The sequence below is a fragment of the Elgaria multicarinata genome, chromosome 13 (genome assembly GCF_023053635.1).
Source record: "Elgaria multicarinata webbii isolate HBS135686 ecotype San Diego chromosome 13, rElgMul1.1.pri, whole genome shotgun sequence".
NCBI classification, from domain to species: Eukaryota; Metazoa; Chordata; class Lepidosauria; order Squamata; family Anguidae; genus Elgaria; species Elgaria multicarinata.
In genome coordinates this window covers 13,131,857-13,151,586 of record NC_086183.1, presented here as the reverse complement: position 1 = coordinate 13,151,586, position 19,730 = coordinate 13,131,857, and the positions used below count along the sequence as shown (strand labels likewise).

The 19,730-nt window shown below is 45.9% G+C and overlaps 1 protein-coding gene across 1 annotated transcript in view; it reads right to left on the bottom strand.

The window, feature by feature from the left end:
- The window catches only part of LOC134408261 (digestive cysteine proteinase 2-like), a 34,853-nt gene extending 29,500 nt beyond the window's left edge, over positions 1–5,353 (bottom strand). The window contains exon 1 of the mRNA XM_063140470.1: positions 5,268–5,353. Within this exon, the coding sequence (XP_062996540.1) occupies positions 5,268–5,322 (55 nt within the window). The 5' untranslated portion in view covers positions 5,323–5,353. The remainder of the gene's footprint in view (positions 1–5,267) is intronic.
- Positions 5,354–19,730: the final 14,377 nt, after the last annotated feature.

The window sequence follows — 19,730 nt, the reverse complement described above, 5'->3', positions numbered from 1 at the left end:
AGGCCCTGTGCAAAGTGTTCTCTGATGGGCCTCCTTCTCTGTCAGTAGTCCCTGGTGGCAGGCTGCATGGGCACACACAGCTCTGTTGGTGGACAGTGCTGTGTGTGACCCGGCAGCCTGTCCTGTGACTCCTAAACTAGCCTGCTATCGTCAGTTGTATTAGAGCAGTGGTTCCCAAACTTTTTCAGGTAACCGCCCCCTTGGTTCCACAAACTCATGCCCAGTGCCCCCTGTGCACGGCCCCTTTAAATGGGAAGCACCGGCTGCAGACTTGCTGAGAGAGGGAGGGAAAAGAGAGCAAACGCCTCTGTTTTGCAGCCGGCGTGGCGGGGCACACCAAGCAGGGTATGTCTCTTCATTAGCGTTTTGGTGCTTTTGAAACATTTCAATTCACCGTTAAAAGGACTCTTCTTAAATTGTATTAACACATGTGTGGATTCTTCACCTATATGGCTTGGGACCAAACTACCTTCTCCCATAAAAATGTCCCTCGGTCTTAAGACCTACTGGAGAGGCGCTTCTTGGAAAAGACCACTTCGAGTGCCCCCCCACCGCTGCTTTGCCTCTTAGCGCCCCCCTGCCACCCCATTGCCTCTTAATGCCCCCCTATGCAATCCCACCGCCCCCAAGGGGGCAATGCCACCCACTTTGGGAACCACTGTATTAGAGGATGCTGTCCATCGGGATGAGAGAAACAGCTAAGCTTGAGTTCCTCCTCAAAACTCATTCCAGTTCCCAATTGTGAGCTTTTGTTGCATTGGGACAAGAGAAGTGAATTACACTTCTTCTTTTTAAGCGCACAGCCAAATATGTCCTTTCCCCACCATTGACTATATGAACGTATGCATTTCCCCAAAATGCATAATTTTAAAGAGTGCATTTTTCTACAGTACACATTTTTTCAAACCAGCATCACAAGCTTGGTTGGGGATGATGGGGATTGGAGTCCAACCCAATCCAGAGGTTGCCAGATTATGGAAGGGTGGTTTCGTCATTTGGAATGTACTGAATAGAATGGATTTGTAGATCTCTGGGCTATTTGCAGTCTCTCAGCAAGGGTTTCAGAGTCCCAGTTGTTTAACAATAGCAAGTTGTTTTTATATTTTTGATGTTTTTAAAGTTTTGTATACTTTTTAATGTCCACTGTTTTTTAACTTTTGTAAACCACCCAGAAAGCTTCAGCTATGGGGTGGTATTTAAATTTAATAAATAAATAAATAAGAGGAAGGGTTTTGTTTTTATATGCTGAAAATAAAATAATAATTAAAAAAAGACTTGGGAGTTCAGTTGTGGTACCGAAAACAAATTACAGGGCTGAGTATGTGTTCTAGGTAGGGCACAGCCAAAACTACCTTCACAATTTGTGGGGTAAATGACTCTGGAATGAAGCTAACGTAATTACAGTATCCTAATCTGGAGGTCATCAGGGTGTGGATAACTGTGCCCAGGATGTCTTCCAACTTTGCACAACGCCTGGGTTACAGCATCCTTCCACCTTCTATGGCCTAGGATACAGGAGGACGTGGCTATGCAAATCTGGGCTACAGCATCTTATCCCTTTCTGTGAACTAGGACCCAACAACTGAACACACTTTCCCCCCTCTACTTCATTAGGGTGCCGAAACTAAGAAGAAAAAGCTTGGGTGAAAATTAAGTATGGGAGAAGTGCCTGTTGTGGTACTGCGCTTGTGCCACCTACAGTATTCTGTATATAGGTGGGCTATAAATTGAATAAAATAAATAAATAAATAAATGTGCTCATAGTACAACCAAAATTACCTCCCGGATTCGTGGGGTGAATGACACTAATGCAGCTTACAGTAATCAAAACTGGAGGTCACCATGGTGTGGGGAAACTGTGCCCAGACTGACTTCCAAGCTGCACAAGGCCTGAGTTTCAGCATCATCCCTCTTTTTGTGGCCTAGGATACAAGGAGGGTGCAGCAGCTGATACCTCCAACCTCTGTTGCCACCTCCAACCTCTGTTGCCACCTCGCCTCTAGAAGTGGATCAACCTTCCTCACCTTGGTGCCTGCCAAATATGGGGGACCCTTTCCCCCCCATCAACACCAGCCAACATGGCCATTAGTCTGGGTTGAGAGGAGTTCTAATCCAAAATATCTGGAGGTCACCATGTTGGGAAAGGACGCGGTGCAGGTGGATCATTGATGGCTGTTACAAGCCACCGAGGTTTCAACCAGCAGCTTTTAGGGAACGTTGCCAAGTTCACCGCGCAGTTTCCACACATCCTAACTCAAGCACACCTCTGGATCCACCTGCATATGTGGGAGTGAAACCAAAAGAAGCTACCCAAGAATGCATCCCACTGCTGGCATTCTAGGCCACTTTTGGGGGTGTCTAGTTCACAGCAAAAGGCACGATGCAGATGCTATCAACGAAACAAAATAAATAATCCAATCCATCTTTACGTCTCTTTGTTGCCTTGTTCAGTTTTCAATTCACCACCTGGCCAACAAGGCGATTCTGCAGCAATTGGTGGTGAATTGCAAACTGAACTGAATGGCACCATGGCAGAGATGATGTGGGACGTGAGCCAGTGTGGCGTAGTGGCTAAAGTGTTGGACTGGGAGTCGGGAGATCCGGGTTCTAGTCCCCACTCAGCCATGGAAACCCACTGGGTGACTTTGGGCCAGTCACAGACTCTCAGCCCAACCTACCTCACAGAGTTGCTGTTGCGAGGATAAAAATGAGAGGAGGAGGAAGATTATGCCACCTTGGGTTCCTTGGAGGAAAAAAGGCGGAATATGCAATATATATATATATATATGTGTGTGTGTGTGTGTGTGTGTGTGTGTGTGTGTGTGTGTGTGTTTGCATACCCCCAACAGCCTTCCTTTATCAGGGATGGTATACTTTGTTAAATCCTTGTCCATGCACAAAACCTTTCTTGTGCCAGCCCATTCTCCTAGTTTCCTAGACATCAGGTAGTGGAGGCAGTGGGGAGATGTAGCTTAACTCTAGAGTGCGTCCAATTGCCTGGAATGTCAGTATGCTGCTTCACTCCCCCCACTGATCCAGATAGTAAATGTTACAGTGACAATTCTGTAACAAGCACCAGCAGATCCATTGTGGGATTTGAAGGGCTGGGGAAACTTTGACTCTCTAGATGTGGTTGGAGTCCAACTCCCATCATCTGTAGCCAGCATGGCCAACCATCAGGAATGATGTGACTTGTAGTCCAGTAACATGCGGAGAGCCACTGGTTCCCCAGCCCTGGAGTAAAAGTTCTATAAGGCAGGGGTGGGCAGAAGGAAAATCTCCAGATGTTATGGATTTCAACTCCCATAAGGCCCTGCAAGCACGGCCAATACTAATGAACATTGGGAGTTGAAGCTCAAAACATCTAGAGGAAAGGCATATTTGGGAGGGGGGGGGTGATTTTCAGCAGAAACAAGGTAGAAGGGGAAGAGTGTTAAGAAACCCCTCTCTGCCCCTCCCACACAACTCTTTCCTTCAATATACATATATAAAATAAACGGGGGGGGGGGAACCAACAAATGGTCACTCCATGCAGGATTGCTGCTCACTGGACAAAGGCAGCAATGAAACTTAGCAAGTTTTGAATTGAGAGCCTCTGAAAGCAGCAGACCGTCCAAGGAAAGGATGCTTTGCTGCTTCATGTATACCCAGGTCACAAGCCAACAATCCATTACTAGGCTGTGTGGCTTGAACAGAGCAATCAGAAATTCAACAGATGCAGCAGCAAACCCTCCACTGCTTCATCTGTGCAGGGGGATAGTGCTACCTCTGTTGAATTTCTGCCTGCTGTACAGTGTTTTCAAGGCACACCTTCAATAAGAAAAACAAGTCAGCAACCCTCCAAGCCAGAAATGGTACTGATGCTGTGCATCACTCTGAACGCCTTCCCATACCATACCACGTCAATTCCCTACGTTCCATTCGCTATCTTTCGCCAAACCTTGTGTCCCTCATCCTGCCACAACTTGCTAGGAGATGGTCAGCTAGGATGACCATATGAAAAGGAGGACAGGGCTCCTGCATCTTAAGCAGTGATACTAAAAGGAGAATTTCAGCAGGTGTCTTGTATGCATGCAGCCTCTAATGAAACTCCCCCTTTATCACAACTGTTAAAGCTGCAGCAATCCTGCCCTCTTGACCAGATACAAAAGAGGGAAGGTCTCCTGCAGCTTTAACTGTTGTGATGGAGGGAATTTCACTAGGTTCTGCATATATACAAATGACACCTGCTGAAATTCCCATTTTCTATGCAACTGTTAAAGACGCAGGAGCCCTGCCCTCCTTTTTATACGGTCACCCTATGCTCAGCCACTTCCTATGTTGCAAAACCCCTACAAGGAAGGCACTTCTGTTTTTGCATGAGAACTAATGTTATACATAACACATAACAGCCTTACGCAGGTGCGTGAATTGCCATAGAGACAGAAATTGACATGCGTGTAGCATCAACATACACAGATGATCGAACTCACAAGGAACATGTGAATTCTGATAAAGAAGCACTATTGCAAACATTCTTACATGAAAGAGCTTTATACGGACTGTGCTGGAGGAACAGATGATCCCGGGGCGAGGAAATGTAGCAACCCCCTTTTTTTAAATCACCCCCTGTGTACAGCAACTTGACTGAGAAGCATTAGCAACGCCCCTCTGTGAAGAGCTTTGGCGGCTGATTTGTACAAACCAAGCAACTGCTAAAGGCACAAGAGCAAGCCAGGCTGTCCCAGCGCACCCCCTAAAGTTCCCAAATCTACTCCTACAACTGGAAACTGCAACAAAATGTTACAGTATGGAGTGCTGCTCTTCAAGATTCGAAAGGCTGTATGCCCCCTTCCCCCACTCCACACACCAATTTTCCATCTCTCCGTGTCCCCCTCCCCAGCCAGCATTTCATGCCCACCAAGTACACTTAGCCCTGATTGGCAAGTCCCACCCACCCAATCCTCACAAAAGATTCCCCCCCCCCAAATATTTTTTGTACTTCTGCAAAGGCTGGTGTTCCCCCAAGCTGACTGACACCTCTCTCTTGCGAATGGCTGGTGCCATTTTAGCACCGTCAGCATCAGCCCTCAGCCCCAGAACATCAGAAACAGAAAGGATATGGTCTATTAGCAAGCACCAACTTGAATCAGGCCTCTTCGCACATTGGGGAAAGGAAATCACGCTGGCGTCTATCAGGGAAGCAAATCGATTCGCTTGCTTTTCGGAAAGCAGTTCTGCCCTACCGAGGCGTTTATCGCAATCTGCTTCTTCAGCCAGAAACTTACCTAAAGCAAAAGTCCACGCACACAGCAGAACCCACAAACAACCAAGCCGCCCCATGTCTGCTGTTCCGCTTCCCAACCTGCCCAGAACACAGCTGTTCCTCTTTTAGATGAACATAGCCAGCCAATGGGAGCAGCAGAAACCCTCCCCGGGGGTGGAGCCTCGCCTTGCATTCTCTCTTTTGTGGCAGAGAGAGAGAGAGAGAGAGAAGAAGAAGAAGAAGAAGAAGAAGGATTGGCTGAGAGAAAGAGAGATGATTACTCAGAAGCATGTCCCATTGAATCCCATGGGGCTGGGAGCAGTGGACGCTGGTGGTTCCAATTTCAGTGGGGCAGTGAATCCGCTCTGGGTTTCAGCCAGAACTCTAAAGGAGCTATGTGACATACTGAACCCTGTCTCCAAAATGGGTCCAAAATGGATAGCTCCTCTAGAGTTCTGACTAGTACTGACTGAAACCCAGAGCGGATTCACCGGCGCACTGAAATAGGAGCCAGCAGCCTCCACTGGCTGGGGATCAGATCCATTGAACTCAATGGAACTTACTTCTGAGTAAGTTCCATTGCTTTTAGAATCGAAGACAGGAGTGGACAATGTGTGGCCCTCCAGATGTTATTGGACTTCCATCAGCCACATGTAACATGGCTAATAGTCAGGGATTATTCTGTGAGGAATGGTTGCAATGTCAGGGACTCTTCAGCATAGAAAAAAAGGCAAGAAAAGTGTAGGGGATATGTAGATATGTACAAAATTAGGCATGTTGTGGAGAAAGTGGATAGGGACTGGTTTTGCTCAGGAAGATTAAAACCTGGGATCATCCCATCAAGCTGAATGGTGGGCGATTCAGGACAGATAAGAAGAGGTTCAACGCATAGTCAAACTATGGAATTCACTGCCACAAGATGTAGTGATGGCCACCAACTTGCTGGGGAACGTGGGTGGGAGGGTGCTGTTGCATAGTGCCCTTCTTGTGGGTCTCTGTCCGACAGCAGCTTGGCCACTGTGTGAACAGAATGCTGGACTAGATGGACCCTGGGTCTGACCCAGCAGGGCTCTTCTTAGGTTCCAATAAGTAGGCACAACAGTCATCTAGTCACAGTACAGTCAGATATATTCTATTTCTATTTAAGTCATAGTGATTCCCTGCCCCCTAAATTTGCATCCATAAAAACGTTTGCACCTGCAAACGTTATGCAATTGTGTCTCCTCTTTTCGGGGATGGCTAAGTGACCCACCAGCTGTCAACCAGGAAGCTGAAACAGCATCCTACTCAGCTGAAACAGCATCCTACTCAGTCAGTTGTTGTCCAGGTGGTAAGCATTGATGGGCATCTTATTTATTTATTTATTTATTTTAGCACTTTCCTCCCTCCCTTTAGCCAAAAAAGGCTCCCAAGGCAGCTTACAAAAATATTTCTTAAGGCAGTCCCTGCCCACAGGCTTACAGTCTAAAGAACATGACACAAAAGGAAAGGGGATTGTGAGGGAGGGGGGGGAAAGCAAATTCTTAGGCCACAGCTAGAAGGGGCGATATCCAGGGGATTGCCCCAGGATCGCCCCTGTGTGTCCACATGATGCACAGGGCATCCCGGAAGGAGGGAGGGATGATCCCTCCCTTGGCCCAGGATATGGCCCTATACTTTAATCCCACTTTTTCCACAGTCTCAGGATAATCCCGAGACCGCAGAATGTGTTGGTGGGTGCCGCGGGCTGTCCTGGCTCCTCGCGAGTAACCGTGAGGAGCCGGGAGCCGGGGTGGAGTGGGGAGAGGGGGGAAATTATTATTTTTTTGAAAAAAGAAGCTTACCCTTTCCCGCACGAGTGCTTGTGCGCTCTGTCCCCTTTAAAAAAATCATAATGGTGGGGACAACGTCCTGTTCCTTCTAGGATGTCATGTGCCATGTGTAGACAGAGGGGAGATCTCGCGATAACCACATCACAAAATCCTCACCCCTTCATCGCTCTAGAACAGGTAGGTCTAGCCATGGCCTTAGTTGCAAAAGTTCCCCCTCTCCCTTTAAGAGCCTCATACATATCAAGGAATGATGGAGAGGAGGGAGGGGGCTCTCAGCTGGAGATGGATCCAGGTAGGATGGAGAGGTGCCTGGCAGCTGCTTCCTTTCCCTCTGATGGCCTTCAAGGCCGCTGTGTTCCCTGCCCCATTTCTTATGGTTCTTTACCTTTAAACAGGCTTTTTTTGGGGGGGGGAGACAGCCTTTCAAATAGAGGACACCTTGAAATAGAGGGCTGTCCTCCGGCCATCCTATTTCAAGGGCATCTAGTTTACCGCAGAAACTAGGACCACAGATCCTAGCAATAGAATAAGCGGACACCACGTTCTATGCATGTTTAGACAGCAATAAGTCCTACAACTCCAACCCTACCCCAAAAGTGGTTTAGACTGCTAGCCATGTGATCCTAGCATTCTGGAAAGGGGTGGGGGTGTCCTTTCGTTTAACTCCCACTCATGCAGACAGATCTAGAGGTATACTTGTGTGCAAACTGCGAGGTCAGTTTGACGACATTCTCTAAAGGCTTTTTTTGTTAAGTACAATATCTTCATGTCGATTTCGTTTGTTAAACGTTTGTTCTGTGATAGTCTGATGATTGCATACAAAGAATCAAATCTGATTGGATCTAAAAGCTGCCCGTTCAAACTTCGCTGGCTGTTGTCATGATGAGCATCTCTGTTCCATCTACATCTAAAGGTGGTATCAGTAGCCACACCCGCCTGTGTCCTAGGCCACAGAAAGAGGGACATTGCAGTAACTCAGGCCTTGCACAACTTGGTAGACACAGTTTCCCCACACCCTCGTGACCTCCAGATTAGATTACTGTGTAAGCAACATTAGTGTCATTGCAAAATCATTCACCCCACGAATTCGGGAGGTAATTTCAGCTTAGCCCTACTATGAGCACATGCTCAGTACCACAACCAAATGCGCAATCCTGCCCTATTTTGTTATTTTCACCCAAACTTTTTGTTGTTGTTGTTGCATCAGCCTAATAAAGTAGAGAGAAAAAGAGTGTTTGGTTGTATCCTAGTTCACAGAAATAGATAAGATGCTGTCACCTAGATTTGCAGGATAGAAGCACCTTGACCCCACTTATCTTTATCCTGACATCCCCTTGATTAAATTACTGGAGTTCGTTATTCATGGCTCTGCAATAACAAAGAAAACCCAGATAAAATTAGAATTTAATGATGGGTGGTGGTTTGAAACTGCCAGAGTTAAGGCTGTCTTACGTTGGCTCATGCGCCTCAAAACCATGAAATTGGAAGGGAAGGCTGATGCCCTGTGATCAGTAATAATGTTGTGCAATAATTGTGCTTGATTAGGAATTACATCAGTGGAGGCTGGTGTCTCTGATGTCAGTGGGGCAGTGAATCCACTCCGGGTTTCAGTCAAAACCAGGCAGGACTCCAAAGGAGTTATCATCTTGGATAGCTCCTTTAGAGTTCTGACTGAAACCCAGAGCGGATTCCCCACTGACATCACAGCTACCAGCCTTCCATGCACTCACACTTCCCCTTGGTTTTTCAGGCCTGAACCCACAGGGGGAGGATGGAGTGCCTGGGACTAGCAAAGATCACCCCCCCCCCATTGTTCTGGTCCCAGCTGACTATAGATTGTTGATTAAAGGCAGAAATATAGAGCCAGCTCTATACAACCTCAGTGTCTGGTCTGAGAGGCCAGGTTGTTGAAGCTAAGCAGGTATTGTCCTGGTCAATGCTTGGATGGGAGACCACTTGGGAACCCCATATATGCCATATATCTCAAGTTTTATGATGGAAGGAAAGCAGTACATAAATGCACTACATAAAACAAAAAAGTATTTTCAGAAGAACGTGAGTTTTGGCTGGAAGGCCAACCAACACCAGGCGTTTCCCTTAACAGCTTCACTTTGTTGAGTTGTCCCCAGCCCCTTCATGAGTCAAATGTCACACGCTGCGGCATCATGATACAAAGAATATCTCTGTATACATATGGGGCATTGTGCTACTTCACAATGAGCAGCAGAGGGCGCTGCAGGCCAAGCTTGATCGAGGGCCATAACCTTTTGTTCCACAAGCAACACAGAATGCTGGGCACGCTATTTCAGAGCTCCCAAGAAAAGCATGTCACGGAGGCTGTGAACCAATTCTTAGGCTGATCCATTTGGGGTGGGTGGGGAGGGGGGAATCCAGACCTACAGTTGGCCAAACTTTTAATAGGATCAATCAGAACATTGTCCAATGGTGCTTCCCCACCCCCAGCAATCTTTGTTTTTTTTCTGGAAAAAGTCAACCAAGTTTCAATTACATGCATCCTGATTACACTTTGACTAGACTACTGCAATGCTCTCTGTGTAGGGCTGCTTTTATAGACAGTTTGGAAGCTTCAGTTGATAGAGAACACAGCCACTAGAATACTTGTGTGGGTGGGTGAATTCTGATCATAGAATCATAGAATCATAGAATAGTGAAGTTGGAAGGGGCCTATAAGGCCATTGAGTCCAACCCCCTGATCAATGCAGGAATCCACCCTAAAGCATCCCTGACAGATGGTTGTCCAGCTGCCTCTTGAATGCCTCTAGTGTGGGAGAGCCCACAACCTCCTTAGGTAACTGATTCCATTGTCGTACTGCTCTAACAATCAGGAAGTTTTCCCTGATGTCCAGCCGGAATCTGGCTTCCTGTAACTTGAGCCCATTATTCCATGTCCTGCACTCTGGGAGGATCGAGAAGAGATCCTGGCCCTCCTCTGTGTGACAACCTTTTAAGTATTTGAAGAATGCTATCATGTCTCCCAAGTTGTGCCAGTTGCATTCGCTACCTATTCATTTCCATACTCAATAAAATGCTGGTTTCAACCTTTGAAAAGAGCTTAATGGTTTGGAGATTAATCTGCCAGGAACCTTCTAACAGCCTCAAAGAGCATCTCTACATTAGGGGGGAAATCACGCTGCCTTACTGGGTCTGTTCCTTTGCGTGATTGTGATGGGTTCCATTACACGGGCAGACAGGAGTGACCACATGGTTTGAACTGCTGACTACATGGTTTGTAGTTGAAATTTCCCCCTCCTTTTGGTGCTCATAGCCTTGAATGGGAAATTGCCATCAAGTGGTTGCTTTATAAAACCTGCGCTATTTTGAAAGAACCAGAATATCTTAGCTTTTTCTTAGAATGAGATTTCCAGAGGTAGAAGCAGGAGACATCCTGAAGGTTGATGATGTCATTTAAAGCACTCACAAATTTCTGTGAGTGGCCAATCACGAACGTGCAATATATCACTGGTGTAGAGACGCTCAAAGACCCTGCTCTCTGGTCTGCTATCAAGAGCTATCAGATTTGCTGTCACCACAGGCAGAGCTTTTTCAGTGTTGGCCCCAACTTTTAGCAACTCCCCCCCCCCCCCAGAAGTATGTATGGCCCCTTCTTTGGCAATCTTTAAGTGGCCCTTTTCCGTTTCATTTCACTTTCATTGAACTTCATTGGTTTTACTCTGGTTTGGTATTTTAGCAGCGGCTGCTCTTAATGGCTTTAGTTAACTTATTAATTGTTCCTTCATTTATTTTAATGCTATATGTACATTTTAATTGTATATTAATTGTATATCACGTGTGTAGTACGTAATTCTTATGTGCATTTGCATACATATGCATAGCAGATGCATGTGTTTGGAGGCGCATGCATGCATGCATATGTGTGTGCATCCATGCTCATGCAAGTGTTTGTATGTGTGCATGTGGCCCCCAACCATCTACCCAGCATTGCACCAAGCCTTTGGGGCCAAAAAGGTTGCCTATCCATGCGATATACTAATTGTGAACATTCTCCAAGTGAGGATCCTTATGTTGCCAAATGGCACTATCTGGGCACAAAAGGGAAGTATTTGCATGCTCAGGAAAACCTGAAGGTTTCCAGAAGTACCAAAGAGAGAGAAAACACACACTAGGTGGGAGACCCTACCTACCCCCGCCCCGCCCCAAACCCAGCCCAATGAGAATTGAACATACACAATCCATGGGATGTTGGGTGTGTATCCAGTAGGGAGGAAACTTGGGAAATTGGGGGCAGGGGGAATGGAGAACATTGCTTGAAGGTCTCCATATTTCAGCATCCTCCTTCAAGTCTCTAGAATTAAAATTCAAGAAGGGAGAAACATGCACCCTTTGCCTCTAGTGTACATGTGCGTAGCTGCATACACGTGGATCAAAAAGCCAGAAGGGGAAACATGACCCTTTGCCTCTAGTGCGCATGTGCGTAGCTGCATGCACGTGGATCGAAGAGCTAGAAGGGGGAAACACGCACCCTTTGCCTCTAGTGTGCATGTGTGTAGCTGCAGGCACATGGATCAAAAAGCCAGAAGGGGAAACATGCACCCTTTGCCTCTAGTGCACATGTGCGTAGCTGCAAGCACGTGGATTGAAGAGCCAGAAGGGGGAAACACGCACCCTTTGCCTCTAGTGTGCATGTGCATAGCTGCAGGCACGTGGATCAAAAAGCCAGAAGGGGAAACACACACCCTTTGCCTCTAGTGCGCATGTGCGTAGCTGCATGCACGTGGATTGAAAAGCCAGAAGGGGGAAACACGCACCCTTTGCCTCTAGTGCGCATGTACGTAGCTGCATGCATCTGGATTGAAAAGCCAGAAGGGGGAAACATGCACCCTTTGCCTCTAGTGTGCATGTGCGTAGCTGCAGGCCCGTGGATCAAAAAGCTAGAAGGGGAAAACATGCACCCTTTGCCTCTAGTGCACATGTACGTAGCTGAAGGCACGTGGATCAAAAAGCCAGTTGTACTACTTCCTTCCAAACCACTCCTAACTACTTCTCCAGATAGTAAGCATGGCTCACCATGTTTTGAGTTGCTGCTCTATTCTGATAAAGTCAACCAGCAACATTGTGAAATTAAACATTTTTAGAAGCACAACTGTTATGGTCCATTTACTAATGCCCTCCGCAGGATATTTCACAATGGAGTGGTTGGACTTGTTACAGAGTAGCTGCAAGTGAGTGTGAGATAGGCTGTTACAACGTAAATTAATACAGTGAAGAGCAAATTAAAAAGAGACAGAAGCAACATATTGGGGTGGATTGGGTGCCTTCAGATGTGTTGGACTACAACCATGCTGACCAGAAATGATGGGAGTTGTAGTTAAACACATCTGGAGGACACACAGCTGATGTACAAAAAGGAAAGTTACAAATGCCCTTTCTGACTTCTATTCATTAAATGTCAGAGGAAATGTTTGAACAAATCACGAATTCCAATTGTTTCACCCTTCTAGTAAAATGCTAATTAGAATGGCCTCCAGCACAGTGTTTTGAATGTCTCCAAATGGGTTCAAAGTGGCTTTCATAGAATCATAGAATAGTAGAATAGTAGAGTTGGAAGGGGCCTCTAAGGCCATCAAGTCCAACCCCCAGCTCAATGCAGGAATCCACCCTCAACAAAGAAAGAAGTTGTTCCCTTAATTTACCTGCACAGGATGGTGCGTTGTGCCGTGGCTTGCCATGTCATGTGAACCTATGCAGCAGGGGCAGGGTTACTGGAGGGTTGTGTCAAATAACAGGGTGGGCTGTTGTGTGAACCAGGCCAAAGAGATAAAGCTAGAGCTAAGATTTTATGTGATTGTAGTTTTCCTAGTCCAAAACAAAACCTCTACAGCAGCCTTCATCTGAAGATGATTTTACGGTCCAGGCATGTATGTATGGAAGGAGATAATCTTTCGTATAGCCTGCCCTCAAGACATTTAGTGCTTTAAGGTTTAGTACCAGCTCTTTGAATTGGGCCCAGAAATGGACTGGAAGCCAGTAAGAATCACAGGGCAGTGGCATCATATGATCATATCGGCCAGTCCCCTTTAACATTCTCGCTGTCTTATTTTGGACCAACTGAAATTTCCAGATCATTTTCAAAGGCAGCCCTGCATATAACTCATTGCTGTAATACCAACAAGAGGTTATCAGAGCATGTATAACTACAGCCAGGGTATCTCTGTCCAGCTGGGGTTGTAGTTGGTACATCACCCTAAGGTAATAAAAGGTGCTCCCTGCCGCAGAGACCACCTTTGCCTCCAGAGACAATTCTGGATTAAAAAAAAAAGTACCCCTCAAACTAAGAATCTGATCCTTTAGAATCTGCTCCCCCCTCCAGAACAGGTTGACCACCACTTAGCTGGTAAAATGAACTACCCATTAATGGCACCTCCATCTTGACTGGATTGAAGGCAAAAATGCAAGAATTCACTGCTAAGAGATGTAGTGATGGCTGCTGGCTTAGATAGCTATGAAAAGTGATCTACTAGCAGTGATAACTTCTGCCCTCTTTGTTAAGAATGTTACAGTTCTTCAAACTTTCAGATATCATTATTTATGTATTGAAAGCTCCCTACTTTTTCTTCAGCTGAAAAGGTTCAAAGGGTGGATTTTGTTTTGTTGTTGTTTATTCGTTCAGTCGTTTCCGACTCTTCGTGACTTCATGGACCAGCCCACGCCAGAGCTTTCTGTCGGCCGTTGCCACCCCCAGCTCCCCCAAGGTCAAGTCTGTCACCTCCAGAATATCATCCATCCATCTTGCCCTTGGTCGGCCCCTCTTCCTTTTGCCTTCCACTTTCCCTAGCATCAGCCTCTTCTCCAGGGTATCCTGTCTTCTCATTATGTGGCCAAAGTACTTCAGTTTTGCCTTTAATACCATTCCCTCAAGTGAGCAGTCTGGCTTTATTTCCTGGAGTATGGACTGGGTTGATCTTCTTGCAGTCCAAGGCACTCTCAGAATTTTCCTCCAACACCACAGTTCAAAAGCATCTATCTTCCTTCGCTCAGCTTTCCTTATGGTCCAGCTCTCGCAGCCATAGGTTACTACGGGGAATACCATTGCTTTAACTATGCGGACCTTTGTTGTCAGTGTGGTGTCTCTGCTCTTAACTATTTTATCAAGATTTGTCATTGCTCTCCTCCCAAGAAGTAAATGTCTTCTGATTTCCTGGCTGCAGTCAGCGTCTGCAGTAATCTTTGCGCCCAGAAATACAAAGTCTGTCACTGCCTCCACGTTTTCTCCCTCTATTTGCCAGTTATCAATCAAGCTGGTTGCCATAATCTTGGGGTTTTTTTTTAGGTTTAACTGCAACCCAGCTTTTGCACTTTCTTCTTTCACCTTTGTCATACGGCTCCTCAGCTCCTCCTCGCTTTCAGCCATCAAAGTGGTGTCATCTGCATATCTGAGATTGTTAATGTTTCTTCCTGCGATTTTAACTCTAGCCTTGGATTCGTCAAGCCCAGCACGACGCATGATGTGTTCTGCATACAAATTGAATAGGTAAGGTGAGAGTATACAACCCTGCCGTACTCCTTTCCCAATCTTAAACCAGGCCGTTGTTCCGTGGTCTGTTCTTACCGTTGCTACTTGTTCGTTATACAGATTCCTCAGGAGGCAGACAAGATGACTTGGTATCCCCATACCACCAAGAACTTGCCACAGTTTGTTGTGATCCACACAGTCAAAGGCTTTCGAATAGTCAATAAAACAGAAATAGATGTTTTTCTGGAACTCCCTGGCTTTCTCCATTATCCAGCGGATATTGGCAATTTGGTCTCTAGTTCCTCTGCCTTTTCTAAACCCAGCTTGTACATCTGGCAATTCTCGCTCCATGAATTGCTGGAGTCTACCTTGCAGGATCTTGAGCATTACCTTGCTGGCATGTGAAATAAGTGCCACTGTCCGATAGTTGGAACATTCTTTAGTGTTTCCCTTTTTTGGTATGGGGATATAAGTTGATTTTTTCCAGTCTGAAGGCCATTCTTGTGTTTTCCAAATTTGCTGGCATATGGCATGCATCACCTTGACAGCATCATCTTGCAATATTTTAAACAGTTCAGCTGGGATACCGTCGTCTCCTGCTGCCTTGTTATTCGCAATGCTTCTTAAGGCCCATTCAACTTCACTCTTCAGGATGTCTGGCTCTAACTCACTGACCACACCGTCTGAGCTATCCCCGATATTATTATCCTTCCTATACTTGATCTCTTCTGTTTCTGTTAGGTCCTTGCCATCTTTGTTTTTGATCATACCCATTTTTGCCTGGAATTTACCTCCGATGTTTCTAATTTTCTGGAAGAGGTCTCTTGTCCTTCCTATTCTATTGTCTTCTTCCACTTCCGCACATTGCTTGTTTAAAAATAATTCCTTATCTCTTCTGGCTAACCTCTGGAATTTTGCATTTAATTGGGCATATCTCCCCCTATCACTGTTGTCTTTTGCTTTCCTTCTTTCTTGGGCTACTTCCAGTGTCTCAACAGACAGCCATCTTGCCTTCTTGGTTTTCTTTTTCTTTGGGACGTTTTTTGTTGCCACCTCTTGGACAATGTTGCGAACTTCCTACAATCAATCCAAGCAAGGCAGTCCCTGCCTGGAGGGTTACAAGCCAAAAGACATGGCACAAAAGGAAAATGGAATGGGGAGGGCAGAGGAGGGAAAGCGCAAACTAAGGAACCAATTTTCTATTTCCTCTGAGCTTAACTGCAATTCAGCAGCAGGGCAAAAGAGAAATGGATTTTCCCAGCAACGATATTTTGTTGTGAACTATTCCAGTTATAATACAAAGTGTGGGTTGGAGTTGGTCTTGGATCGACAATTAAGACCAATTGGCTTTAACAAAAGACTTGCTCCTGGTGGCGATGAAGAGAGCTAGAATGGGTTTGTTGATATGGATCAGCACATCTAGTGAACTCTTCAGCTGATGCCTCTTTACTTATGTGAAAATTGAACAAAGCCTATCTAGATGGGCTGATGAGAACGCTATAGCCCAAATTCGGCAATCGTACCATTGGACGGAATAGCAGCAGTGAGTGCTGTGGCGCTTTAAAAACAAACAAATTTGTTACGGCATAAGCTTTTGTGGACTGCAATCTTCTCCGTTAGATAGAGTGACCATATGAAAAGGAGGACAGGGCTCCTGTATCTTTAACAGTTGCATTGAAAAGGAAATTTCAGCAGGTGTCATTTGTATATATGGGGAACCTGGTGAAATTTCCTCTTCAGCACAGCAGTTAAAGCTGCAGGTGCCCTGCCCTCTTTTAAATCTGGTCACTCTAGTATAGCTCCTGCAGCTTTAACTGTTGTAATGAAGAGGAATTTCACCAGGTGCTGCATGCCTACAAATGACACCAGCTGACATTCCTTTTTCAATACAACTGTTAAAGATACAGGAGCCCTGTCCTCCTTTTCAAATGGTCACCCTACCGTTAGATGCTTGGAATGCATTTGAGAACAAGCCCAAGCCCAAAATGATGTGACAATGGTTGGGAAGTGATCTTGCAGAAACTTTGCAATAAAGTATATTTTGATCAATATGGCTGTTGGAGAGGAGGGGAGGTCCCCCCCCAAAGAAAGGAAAAAAGAAGGGAGGGAGGGGCTAATGTAATGGAGTGTCCTTAAAGAGGGCATGGCTGGCTAGCTGGAACCTTGAACATGAACACTCCACACTGCAACAGTTTGTTGCATTTCCCACTTGTACAGGACTGGCCCAAGACATCTGCCTGAGGCAAAGAAGAAGATGACCAATCCCCCGGCCCCTCCACATGTACAAGTGAACTGCACTGGCAGTTGCATTTCCCTTCAACACTGGTGGCGAGAGAGAATCCTCCCCCACAGGCAAGAGTGGCAGGGGTGTTGAGAGGGTGCAGAACAAGGGCTCATCTACACCAAGCAGGATATTCCACATGTTATTGACACATGTCATATACTGCTTTCATACCACTTTCATAGTGTTATATCCTTTTGATGTAGATGTGTCAATGGGCCCCAACGGTTGTCGATGCACTTAATACCACTATAAAGCAGTCGTGTGGCTCCTGCCTTTTATATACTGCTTTCATAGTGGAATATCTGCTTGGTGTAGATGAGCACAGAGTTGCGTGGAACACGTAGTTCTGTCCTCCAACAGAGGGGAATAGCTGGAGGGGGTGGTCAGGAGGAATGGCTGGGGGCTGTCACTGCTGCCCTCCAAGCATCTGCTGCCTGAAGCAGTTGCCTCGCTCTACATAATGGTAGGGCCGGCCATTTGTTTTCTCTCACTTCTTGCTTAGGAACGATCTAAACACGTAGGATCAGTCCAAACATAGGTAAGCTGCCCCTGGGGATTTTCTGTCATTGTTTACTGTTTTAAATACATTGGGGAGGAAAGCCGGGGGACGGGGGGACGGGACATCCTTCCTCTCCTCCTGACAACTTCAGCAGTGCCTTCAGCTCCACTTCAATAGCGGCAGTAGCAGCTTCTCACCTTCACCCCTCGGTTTCCTTCCTACTCATTTCATTTTGCAAAGCTTTGCTTCTGCACAGCCGAATACAGTAACATGATGATCCTATTTATTTTCTATATTTTCAGCCTGTTTTGGAGGTGAGCAGACTTTGGATTAAATTGGAGCTTTGCCCCAGCTCAAAGATTTCTTCCCCCTCCAACGCACACATTGGGAAGATTTCCCAGGGGATTAAAATCCCTTTACATTATCCGCATCCACCGTAGCTTGAAGTTAACAAACCCAGAACTCTGAGGAGCCTTTCACAAGACGGACAGAAAGAAATGACACTTTGACAATTTGGAATCAGTTATTGACACCGCTTTTGTCCCCTGGTTCTGCTGCTTATCCCACTGTCAGATTTTATGTTGCGAATTCCTTGAGGGCAAGGACATTTTTTTCCCTTTCAAGTGTTATATGCACTTCGGATGCTATATAGAGACAGCATGGTATAGTGGTTAGAGTGTTAGACTCTAAGTTGGACTCTTAAAAGGATGTCACACAGAGGAGGGCCAGGATCTCTTCCAGATCCTCCCAGAGTGCAGGACACGGAATAACGGGCTGAAGTTACAGGAAGCCAGATTCCGGCTGGACATCAGGAAAAACTTCCTGACGGTTAGAGCAGTACGACAGTGGAACCAGTTACCTAGGGAGGTTGTGGGCTCTCCCACACTAGAGGCCTTCAAGAGGCAGCTGGACAGCCTTCTGTCAGGGATGCTTTAAGGTGGATTCCTGCATTGAGCAGGGGATTGGACTCAATGGCCTTCTAGGCCACTTCCAACTCTACTATTCTCTGATTCTAGGACTGGCAAGAGCCAGGTTCAAATCCCCACTCAGCCAGGAAGCTCACTGTGGAGACTGGGCCATTCACCACCTCCCAGCTTCACAAGGTTATTGTGAGGCTAAGAGAAGGGGAGAAAAAGATATGGTACACCCACGCCGGGCTCCTTGGAGGAAGGGTGGGACATAAATTCAATTAATAACATCACAATTACATATTTTTCATGTAAGCAGTGAACTCATGTATCAGCATTCATCTTTGTTGTGGATATGTTGTGATAGGATGAGACAAATTCTTGGACACCTTGTTGCAAACACCTATGGAGTTTGCAATGACAGGTTATAATGCACATGTAGGGTGTACGCAGAGTCTTACAAAATCCACAGGGGCATTAAACAGGAGTAGGCAGAAGTAGATTGGAAATTACTAGTGATTTCTGGTAGATCACCAAGGATTTCTGACTCTCCATTGTTTAACAATAGCAGCAACAATGAATCCAAGAGGTGGGGATAATTTTCCTTATTAACTTTTTAAATCAATTTTGATTATAAGTTTTAACAAAATAAAACTATAAAAAGCCCCCCCCCCAAGAAAAAATGCAAGCATAATTATATATTTCAAAGGCCTCAGTTTAAAATATTACAATGTTCTAAAGGACAGTGGGGGGGGGGAAAGGGGGGGAGTAAATTACACATAAACTTCACTAAAGGCAGATCAAATACCCAAATACAAGTCCAAGCGTAATTGACGCCAATATATACCACTCTTTCAAATGTAGCTAGTGTTGTTAGGCCTTCTATCCATTGCATTACAGGCGGTGAGCTTTTATCTTTCTGATGCAGTAGTATTAGTCTTTTAGTAGCCAACTTTCCTTATGGATCCCCCCCCCCATAACTTTTTAACAGGGGTTCCCGAAACAGACTTACAATAGGCTGCTGTCTAGTTGAACCTCTTGACACACACTGCTCCAACTTTTCCCAAGCTGGTGTCCCCCTGATGTTTTAGACTATAACACCCATCATTTCTGACCATTGGCCATGCTGGCTGGGGCTGATGGGAATTGAAGTCCAAACCATCTGGTGGACACCAGGTTGGGGAAGGCAGCCTAGTCTGTCCAGCTGTTTGGGGAGTTCTAAGCCCTACTGCCAAGGGCCTCCCCAGCCTCAATTCATTCCAGTTCTAGGAAAAAGAAACGTGTATTGGATTTTCTTGCCCCAAACCTAGACACACAGAATTTAACAAAACCCTTGTGGAAATCCTAAGAATGCAAGCAGGAGGTTTGCACCTGTGCAGCCCTGCTCAGGAGGAGCGGGGTTAGCCCTTTACTATTTACAATATTTATATACCACTCCCCATACAAAAGATTTTTGGAGCGCTAAGCAACAAATAGAACAAAAGAATAAAA